The sequence below is a fragment of the Leuciscus leuciscus genome (assembly GCF_965113295.1).
Source record: "Leuciscus leuciscus genome assembly, chromosome: 3".
NCBI classification, from domain to species: Eukaryota; Metazoa; Chordata; class Actinopteri; order Cypriniformes; family Leuciscidae; genus Leuciscus; species Leuciscus leuciscus.
The window spans coordinates 2,920,443-2,936,363 of record NC_138727.1 but is presented as its reverse complement, the minus strand read 5'-3'; the positions used below and the strand labels follow the sequence as shown (position 1 = coordinate 2,936,363).

Here is a 15,921-nt window from a genome sequence, read left to right as displayed (position 1 = left end):
AGTGTGGTTATTTTTCATGCATTATGGTTGTGGTTTGTAGTCTTGCTGGAGGCAGACACACTTGTGTTGTGCCAGACTGGTCACAATAGTGACCGTAAAGAAAGTCTTCATTTATGAAGCTCTAAAAAATTTACTGACTGCTGTTTTAGTGCATTTCCGGCAAATATGGAGAGAATAAAGGGTCTCAATTAAATGTTGTGTTGTTTCACATGGTAAGTCCAAAATGTCACATGACCAGAGCAGTTTAATTCTTGTTTGCACCATAGATGATGTCTGCATCAAAGCTCCAACACAAAAGGTTAGTAAAGAATGTTAACATAAAGACATTACAAAGATTTTTGGTACACATTATCTTTAAAGTGTCTAGTATTCATAGTGACCGGTGGGAAAATATAGATGGTTGTATTTTTATTCTTTTTTTTTTATCTCAGTATTTCTATAAGTGTTGTATAAAGGTTTTTAAAGAGTGGATGAAAGAGTTTAAAATGTGTTAAATAACTGGGCCGATATAGGCTATAAGAATTGTCAGTATGTATACTGTGTACTATACACATTATCCCACCGGTCACAATTGTTCACAATAAAAATTATTATTGATTATTTCAAGGGGCAACTAATGACACCTCATATGGATATTTTCATGTCTGGGAAAAGTTTGGGATTAAACGGGCTAATTTCACACATTTGCAATGAACGTAAGATGGCAGCAGTGACCCTTTACTAGTGGAAGACCAACACGATGCCAGGCGTTTTCAAACTTCCTCTGTTCTTACACCACGCCTCGGTGTGTTTGTGTCTCTGTCTCGAAGTCTCGAAGACAAGTGAATAAAGTGTAGGCTACTTTTTCAAACAAAAATGTCACTTCAACTCTTGACGTTGATCTCCATCGTTGTGTTCTTCACCACAGGAGCTGTTTCAGGTGAGTTATTAACGTGTTCATGGAAATAACACGCCGTTCTTGGCAAACCTAAACAGTTAGGGTCAAATTTACTAACAGATTCCTCCAGTGCAATTATGGCAGTAGTATTAACATATACCATGTGTCACTTTTGGGTTGATTTATGACCCCTTTGATTGATTTATGACCCTAGTGTCACTAGTGATTGACAGGGAATCCATGTGTCACTCAAACTGACAGGTCAGTGAGTGTCAAATGTTTTTACAGGGGGAACGTCTGTATGGGGGAAACTGTTGCTGATTGTATTCCTTTGATTGATGTTCTTTTAAGTCAAGTCAAGTCATCTTCATTTATATAGCGCTTTTAACTATGTAGATTGTTTCAAAGCAGCTTTACAGAGATAAGCGTATAATTTAAGGTAACAGAGATTGTTTTGGCTTTATTGCGGTTCTTTATATCTCCTCAATATTATTAACTCGTCTTTATCTTTAGGTCATGTTCCAAGAACATTTAAACTGGCAGTTATAAAACCTCTCATTAAGAAACCACAATTAGATCATAATAATCTAGCAAATTATTGACCCATTTCAAATCTTCCATTTATGTCTGTTAGAAAAAGTGGTGTCTGCTCAACTGGGCTCTTTCTTGCAACAAAATGATATCTATGAAAAGTTTCAGTCTGGATTCAGACCGCATCATAGCACTGAAACTGCGCTCGTTAAAATCACAAATGATTTACTTTTAGCTTCTGACCAAGGCTGTATCTCAATACTAGTTTTACTTGATCTTAGTGCTGCGTTCGATACTATAGATCACACAATACTCTTAGATCGACTACAAAATTATACTGGTGTTCAAGGACAAGCACTAAGCTGGTTCAAATCATACCTATCTGACCGCTACCATTTTGTCTATTTAAATGGAGAAAAATCGATCATAACTCCAGTAAACTATGGAGTGCCGCAGGGATCTGTATTAGGCCCTCTGTTATTTTCAATATATATGATGCCACTTGGAAATATTATAAGGAAACATGGAATTAGTTTCCATTGTTATGCTGATGACACTCAAATATATATTTCATCACGGCCGGATGAAAACGCTAAATTTTCCAAATTGACAGAGTGTGTTAAAGATATAAAAGATTGGATGACGCGTAATTTTCTTTTATTAAATCCAGACAAGACAGAGGTAATACTTATCGGTTCAAAACACCGCCCACAAAACCTTGCACAATACAACTTTAACATCATAGGATGTCCTGTTACTTTATCCTCTACAGTAAAAGACCTGGGTGTTATACTCGATTGCAACCTGTCTTTTGAAAATCATATTTCATATGTTACAAAAACAGCCTTTTTCCACCTTAGAAACATTGCTAAGCTACGTAATATGCTATCAGTTTCTGATGCAGAAAAGTTAGTTCATGCATTCATGACCTCGAGACTGGATTACTGTAATGCCTTATTAGCTGGTTGTCCTGCATCCTCAATAAACAAGCTACAGTTAGTCCAAAATGCCGCCGCTAGAGTTCTTACGAGATCAAGAAAATATGATCATATAACACCGATTTTATCATCACTGCATTGGTTACCTATAAAGTTCCGTATTAATTACAAGGTATTGCTACTGACTAATAAAGCCCTAAACAGCTTAGCTCCAGTCTATTTAACGGATCTTCTATCGCCCTATAATCCATCGCGCTCTATAAGATCACTAAATTCAAGGCTTTTGGTCATACCTAGGATATCCAGAACCACCAAAGGAGGGAGAGCATTTTCACATTTGGCTCCAAAACTCTGGAATAGTCTTCCTGATACTGTTCGTTGCTCAGACTCGCTCTCCCAGTTTAAAACTAGATTAAAGTCGCATCTCTTCAGCCAGGCATTCTTATAATCCTACAGTTCAAACTACAATCCGGCCTCTAGCTCATAAATGCCAGAGGAGAACTGGCCCCCGACTGAGCCTGGGTTCTCCCAAGGTTTTTTTTCTCCATTAGGTCACCTGATGGAGTTTTAGGACACCATTAGGTCACTTGATGGAGTTTTAGGACACCATTAGGTCACTTGATGGAGTTTTTCGGTTCCTTGCCACTGTTGCCTTTGGCTTGTTCAGTTGGGGATATTTTGGGGATATTTAATTTAATTTTATCAATCAATAAATTCCTCTTGAAACAAACTTTGTTGTATTATTTTAATTTATTACTGTGAAGCTGCTTTGATACAATCTGTATTGTGAAAAGCGCTATACAAATAAACTTGACTTGACTTGACTTGACTTTAATAAAGTTATTTCCCCGCTAAAGTTAGTTTGATTGATTCGCTTCCGTCGCAACGATCATTTGTTATTAAATTAAGGGCTGCTAAGACGACACCATTCTCTCTACACAGACTTTAAACGCGAACCTGTGAGAAACGCTGATGGCGTTCACATGCGCATTAAGAATTGGTTCTATAGTTATGTGCGTTTGAATATATGTGCGCAGGTTTGGAATTCCCTACAAACCAAGCCTAAACAAAGTACTGGTGTTTCCTTATAAATTTTGATACATAATTTTATTTTATTTTGTCACTTCGGGGTAGGTACACAAAACGAATTTTCCAGACAACGCCTTATCTGTAGAGTGACAAATGGTCTTTTAAGAACAACTGTGTGTGTGTGTGTGTGTGTGTGTGTGTGTGTGTGTGTGTGTGTGTGTGTGTGTGTGTGTGTGTACCTCAGTAGGATCAGTAGTACCTGAACTTAAGGTTTTATGTTAATGCCTAAGACAAAGAATCAGACACGTTCATCAAGCCAAAGAGTCCTAATTACCCTCACACCCCGTGCTATATTCTCAACAAGAAAAGGTGTCGTTTTTTCTAGAACATCTGTATCTGTTTCCCGACGCCAATAGGATCAGTGTTAAAAAGACAAATAATCAAAACATTTATCTAACTCACATTGAAGGTGTTTGCGAGTGGAACTGGCGGGGGAAGAGTGCATCCTAAATGGGTTTGTAAATGGTTTTAGGACAGATGCTTAGGCTAGCCTAGATGTTTAAAGAATGACACTTCATCAAAAGCTTTCTGGTGATTCTCTGGGCTCACACACAAAAACATCTTTTTAGTGTATATAAATTTGGTTGTTACTTTTGTTATTTTAGTATTTTAAAAGAAAATGTTTTAGTTTTTAACCCAACCCATTGTGTGTGTGTGTGTGTGTGTGTACCATCTTCTTACCTTGATATCACCCGTTTTTGGGGGTCAATCAAAGCTGCACATTCATTAACGTTTGAGGCTGGTAAACAAAGTGCCACACTCTGGTAAAACCTGCAGATAAAAAAAAAAAAAAATGATGTGTGAAGAAATCACCATGTAAATTCAAGACTCCAAATCACTAAGAAAATAAGTTAGGCCATACAAAAATTGTTTATGATGCATACAGAATATAGAAAACTCAAGTGATGAGCAATTTGTAAGTTTGTTACACGTTTGTAAGTATGATTTTGCAAATGACTTTTTATTACACCACTAGATTAGTCATCTTGTTGAGATGACACTGTTCACATTTCTTTGTTTGTTGGTCTGTGTTTAGTTTTAGGTGAAGACAAACCGATGTAAGTTCATGCTATTCCACACATGGGAAAACGTGTGTGATGAACGCAGGCCTTTCATTTAAGAGGCTTTTTAAATATATGACTGAACTTTCTCTTTTTGACAAACCAGTATTTCATATTATATTACATTATACTTAATATTATATTAAGTTGTTTAACGTCCACATAATTGTTTATTTCAACGTCCCGCTTAACATTAAAGATTATAGTTTGTTTTCAATTGTTATCACCATCTTCTTTGACTCAAATAAAGGTACTATATGTGCTTAAAATCTTTGTACATTTTTTGCTCTTCTGTCAGATTTGTTAGAGGAACTATGCCACACAGTTGTAATGCAAACTCATTAAGAACTATAAAGTTACATGTCCTTGTAAAGACTATGAATAAAATTCAAACATATTTGTTATACAGGATTTATGTGTGCACAAAAGTAAATTCAAGAGGTCAATTTATTACAAAAGAGTGTAAGGCATATAGGAAAAGAGACAATTAGCCATAAAGAATACAGAAATCCTCTCTCCTGGTTTATTGTGAAAGTTTATGTCGATACAGTATGTAAAATGATATTTTTTTCCACTAATCGATGACCCGCTTTACATTTAGTTTCTTTGTTTTGTACAGTTTGTAAAGACTACTCTCTGAGCGTGGTCAAACATGTTCATAGGAATAATGAAAACATGAACAAATACCGCATTTTGAGAATTAAATGACAGTCATGACACTGCTTGAAACTAAACAAATGAAATTTATTTTAGGACATCTTTCTGGTCTTTCTCCGCTGTGGGATCGCAAGACACAATGACCCAACATGTAAAGTGAGTTATGCTGTTTTTCTGTTACCTATTCAACCATTACACTTCAAACTCTTCCAACTATTACACTTAAAACTCTGCATTTCACCGCACAGTCATAGATACACAGTTCTTTTGTGTTTGTCTCTAAACAATTGTTAAGTAAATGAACTACAGTTGATAAGTAGTAATTTTAACACCAATACTTTGACACCAGTGTTTTAGGCGTCTGTCTTTTAGGTTTGATCCAAAAAACAGACGGTGGGCCCTATCTTGCACCCAGCGCAAGTGACTTTGTACACCGACGCATGTATCATTCCTATTTTTCACCCGCGCAAAGCGGACTTTTCCCTCCACAGAAGCACGTCGGTTAACTAAGAAATACACTTGCGCTCCCGGGGGCGGTTCAGCGCAAAGAGGAGGCGTGTTCCGGCGCAAACGTTCCTTCATGCTATTTTGCAGGTTTAGAAAACAATTGCGCCACTAACCAGGAAAAAATAGTTTAAAGTCAGTGGCGCGTTGCGCATGTTATTCATAGGCTATTTTAAGGGCGCATGCTTGGCCATAATCAATGTAGCGTGTGCACAACGCGCACTTTGATTCTCTCATCTACACAGAAGCAGCAGTTTTCATTTTTGCAAATCATACATTATTACGATAGATAGATAGATAGATAGATAGATAGATAGATAGATAGATAGATAGATAGATAGATAGATAAACAATTTATTATAAAAGCATACATCTAGCTTACACATTTACCCAAATTAACCGAAGTTAATTTGGGTGGGTTTCTCCATTTCAATGTAACTTCTCTCTTTTACGGCCGTGACGAGAGCGTTGCTCTCCTTGGCTGTGAACCGCTGCTGGCGCGCGCCTGGCAAATCCGCCGTTACAATAGCAATCCGCTATGGAAAAAGCGCATCTGCTCTTAAAGGGAATGTGAGATGACGCTCTGATTGGTTTATTTCACGTTACGCCCAAACCACACCTATGAATAATGAAGCTACTTCAGACCAACCCATTTTAGATTTGCGCCTGGCGCAAGAGTCATTTATCCCGCCGGGAAAATAGCAACAGCGCCGAGACCCGCCCACAAAGTTACTTGCGCTTTGCGCTTTGACACTTGCGTTTCAGATCGTTAAAATAGGGCCCGGTGTGTTTTATGTCTTAATATATTGTTCTCCTTTTTTTTTATGAAAACATGCAGTTTTTGTTCACATCAGCAGAGTACCAAAATGTTTTAGTATATCGTAAATTTCAATAGTTAGCTAGCAAATGCAAGTGAACTGTTTATTACTGTGATAATTTACAGTTATATGTGAAACAAGCTCAGGCACATCAGAGTTGAATTGGAACAGTAATTGTCACGCATGTTTAACAGTGCTAGTGTTCTTGGCCTCATCAAAGTTTTTTGAAACAAACTCACTTTTCCTGAAACAAACTGTTTTAGAAACTGTTAACCGTATGTGTGTGTGTGTGGGGGGGGGGGGGGGGGTACTGTTTTAGAAACTGTTAACCGTATGTGTGTGTGTGGGGGGGGGGATGTGGGGGTGTGTCTGTCTTCCTTACACTTTGAAAAACAACTGTTTCCTCTAATCTGCTGTAATTTTAGTGAGCTCTAGGTGTTCTCGGCTTCTCTTTGTTCAAATAAGACAATGCTCCCATGAATTTTGGTGGGTATGTGGATATAGAATGCAGCACAAGGAACTCTTAAGTATTTAATCTAATAAAACATCTATGTAGTGTTTTTTTAAAAACACCGTAAATCAAAGGTATGAAGACATCTTTCTATCAGAGACCTTCACAATCTATTTGTAAAACAAAATACAGTGCATCAGAGTACAACGATTTACCAGCAAATTACTGTAATCACTTTTGTTTGAAGAAAAATACTGGTTAATCTCACTAAGTGTGATGTTTTATGACAACTGAAGGTGTCACATCCTTAGAGCATTACAACCCTGGATGTTTCTCACCTACAGCCCAGCCTCCTGAATTTGGTATTTAAATAAGATTTAGGATAGTAAGTAAAACACTAGTGTTACAATGGCTACTCCAAAAACTCCTGAAAACATCTAGAGTGATGTGTGTAACACCGACAAGAACAGCAACAGATGAACAGTTAACAAGCTTAAACATATGAAGACCTTCACTATCCACTCCAGAAAATTAGTTTGACAAAGTTTCTACGTGAAGATAAAGATTTTGTGAAACAGGACTTTCTGATGTCTGATGATCGTGTAGGAAGATTTGTGTTTGACAAGGGGTCACACACACAGTCAAACTCTACGCTATGGAACCTTACGAAGATTATACATCGAATGTGGTTATCTGCTTTTGACTGCCATAGACTTGCCATTTTACTACACAAAAAAAAAAAAAAAAAAAAAAAATGTATTGGTATTAGTGAAAAATAAAAATAAAATTGCTACTTTTTTCAACTGGGATGGCACCACACCCGATGTGTGGTACGTGTCAAAGCAGTGTTAAGTCTGACTTACTGACTCATACACATCAGAACGCTGCAAAATGAGTCTATGTTTTCAGTTTTCTCAACAATCGACAAAGCTGTTAAAGTTGAGTTTCATTTATTTTGAGTATTGCTAAATGATAGATTAGCATTTAATGGTGATGGGTGTGAATATGTATTGCATAGGGCCATGTTTCAGCAAACCTGAAGATTTGTTCATTGTACTCTATGATATTGTAATGTATTGAGTTGCTTCTGTTTCTATTACTTGTCCCCATCTCTGTGTTCTTTGCTGTGTTTATTTGTTTCTTGTTTATTAAAACTGTGATTGGATCCAATTTCCATTGCTTCTAAGCATTTCTATGATACAGCCTTGATCATGTTTTATTCAGATTGTGGAATACTGTTTAAAACTGTTTGTATATTTTGAAAAACATTTAAATTATTATCGATCTGTGCTGTTATACAACACTGAGTTTTAATTTTACTCAAGACAATTTTAATATGATAATGTCACCTAAAAGTCTTTAACTTGACATAGCATCTTAACATTATCATTGGTATAGAAGTTAACAAAGTCTCCACAGAATGAAATTCCATCCCATATGCTTTATAAATGCATGTTATGAATCTTTTTGCGAACAATTCACCAGTGCATATGTTAATTTGTGTTTTTTTTTTTTTCATTTACTTAACAATTGTTTAGAGACAAACACAAAAGAACTGTGTATCTATGACTGTGCGGTGAAATGCAGAGTTTTAAGTGTAATAGTTGGAAGAGTTTGAAGTGTAATGGTTGAATAGGTAACAGAAAAACAGCATAACTCACTTTACATGTTGGGTCATTGTGTCTTGCGATCCCACAGCGGAGAAAGACCAGAAAGATGTCCTAAAATAAATTTCATTTGTTTAGTTTCAAGCAGTGTCATGACTGTCATTTAATTCTCAAAATGCGGTATTTGTTCATGTTTTCATTATTCCTATGAACATGTTTGACCACGCTCAGAGAGTAGTCTTTACAAACTGTACAAAACAAAGAAACTAAATGTAAAGCGGGTCATCGATTAGTGGAAAAAAATATCATTTTACATACTGTATCGACATAAACTTTCACAATAAACCAGGAGAGAGGATTTCTGTATTCTTTATGGCTAATTGTCTCTTTTCCTATATGCCTTACACTCTTTTGTAATAAATTGACCTCTTGAATTTACTTTTGTGCACACATAAATCCTGTATAACAAATATGTTTACATTTTATTCATAGTCTTTACAAGGACATGTAACTTTATAGTTCTTAATGAGTTTGCATTGCAACTGTGTGGCATAGTTCCTCTAACAAATCTGACAGAAGAGCAAAAAATGTACAAAGATTTTAAGCACATATAGTACCTTTATTTGAGTCAAAGAAGATGGTGATAACAATTGAAAACAAACTATAATCTTTAATGTTAAGCGGGACGTTGAAATAAACAATTATGTGGACGTTAAACAACTTAATATAATATTAAGTATAATGTAATATAATATGAAATACTGGTTTGTCAAAAAGAGAAAGTTCAGTCATATATTTAAAAAGCCTCTTAAATGAAAGGCCTGCGTTCATCACACACGTTTTCCCATGTGTGGAATAGCATGAACTTACATCGGTTTGTCTTCACCTAAAACTAAACACAGACCAACAAACAAAGAAATGTGAACAGTGTCATCTCAACAAGATGACTAATCTAGTGGTGTAATAAAAAGTCATACTTACAAACGTGTAACAAACTTACAAATTGCTCATCATTTGAGTTTTCTATATTCTGTATGCATCATAAACAATTTTTGTATGGCCTAACTTATTTTCCTAGTGATTTGGAGTCTTGAATTTACATGGTGATTTCTCCACACATCTTTTTTTTTTTTTTTTTATCTGCAGGTTTTACCAGAGTGTGGCACTTTGTTTACCAGCCTCAAACGTTAATGAATGTGCAGCTCTCAGTGCAATAGTTAGATGTGATTCAGTTGTAACAGATTAAGTGTAAAACAGAATAACTTACTTTTCGTGCTGATGCTTCATGTGACCCCCAGCGCCGCCGCTCCCACCACGCGCATCACGCGCTGTGCGCACCAAAAATAGCCTAATGGAAAAAAAAAATTATAATGCCGATATTATTTCATTAGCCTATAGAAATATTATTAGGCACATTTTAGCCATGTATATGTAACAAAAACGGGGGAACAAGATCATTTAATTGCTCTAGTCTAGATAGCACCGCCCCCCCACGTTGGATGGTCCGTGCCGGTTGTTCGCGCGGGCGCCTTTGCGAGGGACGCGTTCGCGTTTGCGCGGACGAAGCTTGACAGACAGAAGGTAACTTTTTTGGAAATGGCCCCCAAAAGACAGCAGGAGTTAGGATCTGAGAAAAGAAAGAAGGAGAAACTGCGAGATGATGCCCGTGCATCACTTGCAGGTAAGTCCATGTTTAATCATTCTTAAATACGGGAAAGTGTGCTGCAAGGTGCTGCTGCTAATCGTAACGCGCCTCGAACTTGCTGACGTTAATGTTAGTAAACTATGTTATTATAACTTATAACTTCGGTGCAAGCTAAATTGAGATTTTACTGTTAAAGGGATAGTTCACTTTGAAATTAATTTTTGGTATGTTTTAGCTTACCTCAAGGGCATCCAAGATGTAGGTGTCTTTTTTTCCGCAGTAGTTTCAATTTTGATATTTTTAGGTCAAACCGTTCTTGTCTGTCAGTCATATAATGCAGGTCGATGGTCACTGTCTCAAAGAGCATGCACAGAGTCCAAATTAAAACAATTCCCCGTCGTCCAAATTAAACAGTTCCCCATCGTAAGTACACATTGATGGCCTAAGACACGAAACGAGCGGTTTGTGTGAGAAAACGAACAGTATTTATAGCGTTTTTACGTCTTATACACAGCCATGTCCGAGTGATCTGATCTGACGTGTGCACAGACTGGCGCATAGATATATACACACTAGATGTCGCCTTGTCTACGGCAGTTAATTGGAACGAATGTCTTTAAAGCGACATCTAGTGTATATATCTATGCACCAGTCTGCGTACACGTCAGATCAGATCACTTGGACATGGCTGTGTATAAGAGGTAAAAACGATATAAATATTGTTCGTTTTCTCACACAAACCGCTCGTTTCGTGTCTTAGGCCATCAATGTGTACTTACAATGGGGAATTGTTTAATTTGGACGACGGGGAATTGTTTTAATTTGGACTCTGTGCATGCTCTTTGAGATAGTGACCATAGACCTGCATTATATGACTGACAGACAAGAACGGTTTGACCTAAAAATATCAAAATTGAAACTACTGCGGAAAAAAAGACACCTACATCTTGGATGCCCTTGAGGTAAGCTAAAACATACCAAAAATTAATTTCAAAGTGAACTATCCCTTTAAACATTACCTATTTCACAAATAACTGACGCCAGCTAGCTGTTACTTGCTTTCTTTCTTTAGATATTGAGCAGTAGTTTATGGTTTATTTTGACGTGACGGTGGTTAATACTTTCTCAGTAACAGTTAACTTTAGCAGTCAGTGCAGTGCACATGGTAGGCTAACAATTCCTGTTAAATATATAAAAAATATAAAATGTCATTATGAATGATATGAAGCAAACAATACTGTTAATGTGTGCATTATTGCACCTCATTCTATTATTCTTTTATATTAGATTAGATTAGATTTATCAAATAGTTGATAAATAAGGAATAAAGGGGGAGAACTCATTGGCTGCCATGCTTTCAGTTTTAAATGTTTATAATTTTTTCCGGTATGAGATTCTTTGTTTGAATATTTTGTCTAATAAATGTAATTTATTCAAAGTGACACTGAATTTGGGAAAAACATGTCTGGATTATTTTGATACATTTTTTATTTTGCTATTCTGTTTACTGAAGAAAAGTTTGCACTTTCAAATGTGTAGTGTGTGTTGGCTATTCTACATATGTTTACAAAGTCAGCAAAGCTGTGAAGATTTTACTTTCTCTTTTTAGTGTTCTTAAGTTTTATACTGTGATGCTGATATTGTGTTATTGATATCGAGTTATATGTTTGGTAATAAAAAGTTAAACTGGCAAAAACAAACTGGTTTTTTTCTCGGGGTCGGGGTGGGGGGCATCATAAAGGAATTATGCTTAGGGCACCAAAATGGCTAGCAGCGGCACTGGTGACCCCACATCATAGATAGCTGTAAAGTTACACTAAAAAAATATCAACTTAGTCAAACACTCTCAAGCAGAAAGACTATCACTCAAATTCTTAATTTGCATTTATTCCTATAAACACAGAATGTTGACAGTTCTCAAAGAAGAGTCCAACAAACAAAATAGTGCTATCTGAATATGGACACTAGTGGAGTGATAAAACAACACTTACAAGACAAAATGAACAAACTTTGCTCATTGCTCACGAATGGATTTTGTGTATTTATTATAAATGTTACTTTTCAATGTATGCTGTGCCCCCTTTTCTTACTGATTTGGTCTTTTTAAATTGACAGGTGTTTTGGACACACATACAGTAGCTCCTGTATAAATATTATGTTTGAAAGTTATTCAAGAGTGTGAACACTTTGCTTCAGAGTGGTGTGACACACCCCTGACAGAATATGTTGGTGTGTAAAAATGCACACAAAGAGTTTAGCACAACTATTTACACACACACACACACACACACACACACACAAATATATCTAACTATATATTGTGTCGCTTTGATTGACCCCCAAAAACGGGTGATATCAAGGTTCTAAGAAGATGGTAATAGTCGAAACATCCTAAGCTCATCTCTTTAATTTTGTGCTGGATGTTGAAGGGCTAGTGACTTCCATGATATTTTCTAGCATGAAGCTTTGTCTGGATCACTCAACACAAAGTTTTGTGTTCTGACCACACGAAGATTACACTAAGATTAGATTTCTTGAGTATTACATGTTTGCACTACCCAAAACTTAGGCGTCAACATGAGCCGCGTTTCCACCGCAGGAACTTTCCCCAGGAACTAGGAACTTTGGGCTGGTACTCGATGTGTTTACACCGCAGGAACCAGGGTCTAAATGAAGTTCCGGGTAAATATTTCCCCCTCCGATAGTCCCTGCTCATGAGGTAGTACTTTTTCAAAGTTCAGGAACTTTCAGGGGTGGGACTTGTGCACTGCACAAGCTGATTGGTTGTGTTCACGCCGCATTTTGGTTGGATGATTCCACGCAGCATTTATTTATTTTTAACCTCCCTTTTTAAAAAATCTATTGCGGTTCGTGTCGTGGCTTCATGCAGTAAGAGTTGTCTGTCTGCAAATATGGAATTTAATAAAAAATAAAAAAAACTGGTGGACTGGCGACGACTTTCAGGCTTTATTAAGGGTATTTGTGGAAGAGGAAACTTTCTGCGCGTTCGTCCCAGCCATCTCACGGTCAATGTCTGCAATAGCTGATAACATACAAATTTTATATCTAACGTTAGCATTACGAGCTTACTGAACACGCTTTATCAGTGCTCGTCTCTTTTCTGCCACAGCTTTTATTATTAAGTCATTATGTTTACACATTGTCATCTATTGCAAGGTTAGGTTAGTAACAAACAACTATTTACAAGACTGTCACTATTTATGATTGATAGACGGGGTTCAGGCTTTTTTTAAGCGTATTTGCGAAAGAGGAATTTTTTTGCGCGTTCGTCCCAGGCATCTCACAATAACTGATAACATACGTTGTCTAATTTTATACGCATACGAGCTTTCTGAACACGCTTTAGTATCAGTGCTCGTCTATTTTGTTTTGTTTATTACCTCGTTAGTAAACCAATACATAACTGCACCACAGTTTGAATCTCCTCCATACTTATTATAAATGTACGTGGCGCAACTGATTACTGTCCGTCGCAGACTGGGAGGAGCAGTTGCGCGCAGTTTACCTTCCCGGTACTTTAGACCGCGGTGTAAACGCAGAAAGCAACCGGTCTGGGGCAAAAAAAGTTCCTGGGAAAAAAGTTCCTGGTACAAATTGTTCCGGGTAATTTCGGTGGAAACGCGGCTATGTATCCCTTGTGGTTGTTACACACACACACACACACACACACACACACACACACACACACACACACACACACACACACACACACACACACACACACACACACACAGAGGTATAATATGAAATTTAGGTTTGTCAAAAAAAAAAAAAAAGGTACATTACAGTACAAGGTTACTCATGTGAGGAAACTGCTCGGCTACAGTACTAATAAAAGATGCTGGTCATCAGTCTGTTTTAAAGAATAAAATAAAGTAAAAGTTTTATTTAAAGGAAATAGACAACTTTTCTTGCTTTTTGTATGGCAAACAAATGTATAAAATGTTTGAACATTTAAAATCCCTGTGTGTCTTATTTTATTCAGAATGTTGTAGTACAATATGTAAATTTGTTGTTTTGCAACACACACACACACACACACACACACACACACACACACACACACACACACACACACACACACACACACACACACACACACACAAACACACAATGGGTTGGGTTAAAAACTAAAACATTTTCTTTAAAAATACTAAAATAACAAAAGTAACAACCAAATTGATATACACTAAAAAGATGTTTTTGTGTGTGAGCCCAGAGAATCACCAGAAAGCTTTTGATGAAGTGTCATTCTTTAAACATCTAGGCTAGCCTAAGCATCTGTCCTAAAACCATTAACAAACCCATTTAGGATGCACTCTTCCCCCGCCAGTTCCACTCGCAAACACCTTCAATGTGAGTTAGATAAATGTTTTGATTATTTGTCTTTTTAACACTGATCCTATTGGCGTCGGGAAACAGATACAGATGTTCTAGAAAAAACGACACCTTTTCTTGGTGAGAATATAGCACGGGGTGTGAGGGTAATTAGGACTCTTTGGCTTGATGAACGTGTCTGATTCTTTGTCTTAGGCATTAACATAAAACCTTAAGTTCAGGTACTACTGATCCTACTGAGGTACACACACACACACACACACACACACAGTTGTTCTTAAAAGACCATTTGTCACTCTACAGATAAGGCGTTGTCGGGAAAATTCGTTTTGTGTACCTACCCCGAAGTGACAAAATAAAATAAAATGATGTATCAAAATTTATAAGGAAACACCAGTACTTTTAGGCTTGGTTTGTAGGGAATTCCAAACCTGCGCACATATATTCAAAGGCACATAACTATAGAACCAATTCTTAATGCGCATGTGAACGCCATCAGCGGTTCTCACAGGTTCGCGTTTAAAGTCTGTGTAGAGAGAATGGTGTCGTCTTAGCGGCCCTTAATTTAATAACAAATGATCGTTGCAACGGAAGCGAATCAAAACTAACTTTAGCAGGGAAATAACTTTATTAAAGAACCGCAATAAAGCCAAAACAATCTCTGTTACCTTAAATTATACGCTTATCTCTGTAAAGCTGCTTTGAAACAATCTACATAGTTAAAAGCGCTATATAAATGAAGATGACTTGACTTGACTTAAAAGAACATCAATCAAAGGAATACAATCAGCAACAGTTTCCCCCATACAGACGTTCCCCCTGTAAAAACATTTGACACTCACTGACCTGTCAGTTTGAGTGACACATGGATTCCCTGTCAATCACTAGTGACACTAGGGTCATAAATCAATCAAAGGGGTCATAAATCAACCCAAAAGTGACACATGGTATATGTTAATACTACTCACATCCCTCACACACAACAATGCTTGTTCTGAATTAAATGTTGTGTTGTTTCACATGGTAAGTCCAAAATGTCACATGACCAGAGCAGTTTAATTCTTGTTTGCACCATAGATGATGTCTGCATCAAAGCTCCAACACAAAAGGTTAGTAAAGAATGTTAACATAAAGACATTACAAAGATTTTTGGTACACATTATCTTTAAAGTGTCTAGTATTCATATATAAATTCACAATTTTTCAGTTTTGTTGAGTGTGGTCATAGAATGAGCAAAGATGTTGATGGCAACAATAGTGACCGGTGGGAAAATATAGATGGTTGTATTTTTATTATTTTCTTTTTTTTATCTCAGTATTTATATAAGTGTTGTATAAAGGTTTTTAAAGAGTGGATGAAAGAGTTTAAAATGTGTTAAATAAC

General features: G+C 36.7%; 1 protein-coding gene across 1 annotated transcript in view; it reads left to right on the top strand.

The window, feature by feature from the left end:
- The first annotated feature begins 718 nt into the window (after positions 1 to 718).
- LOC309494502 (CD48 antigen-like) overlaps positions 719 to 15,921 on the top strand; it is a 53,327-nt gene continuing 38,124 nt past the window's right edge. The window contains exon 1 of the mRNA XM_082163914.1: positions 719 to 919. Within this exon, the coding sequence (XP_082020040.1) occupies positions 856 to 919 (64 nt within the window). The 5' untranslated portion in view covers positions 719 to 855. The remainder of the gene's footprint in view (positions 920 to 15,921) is intronic.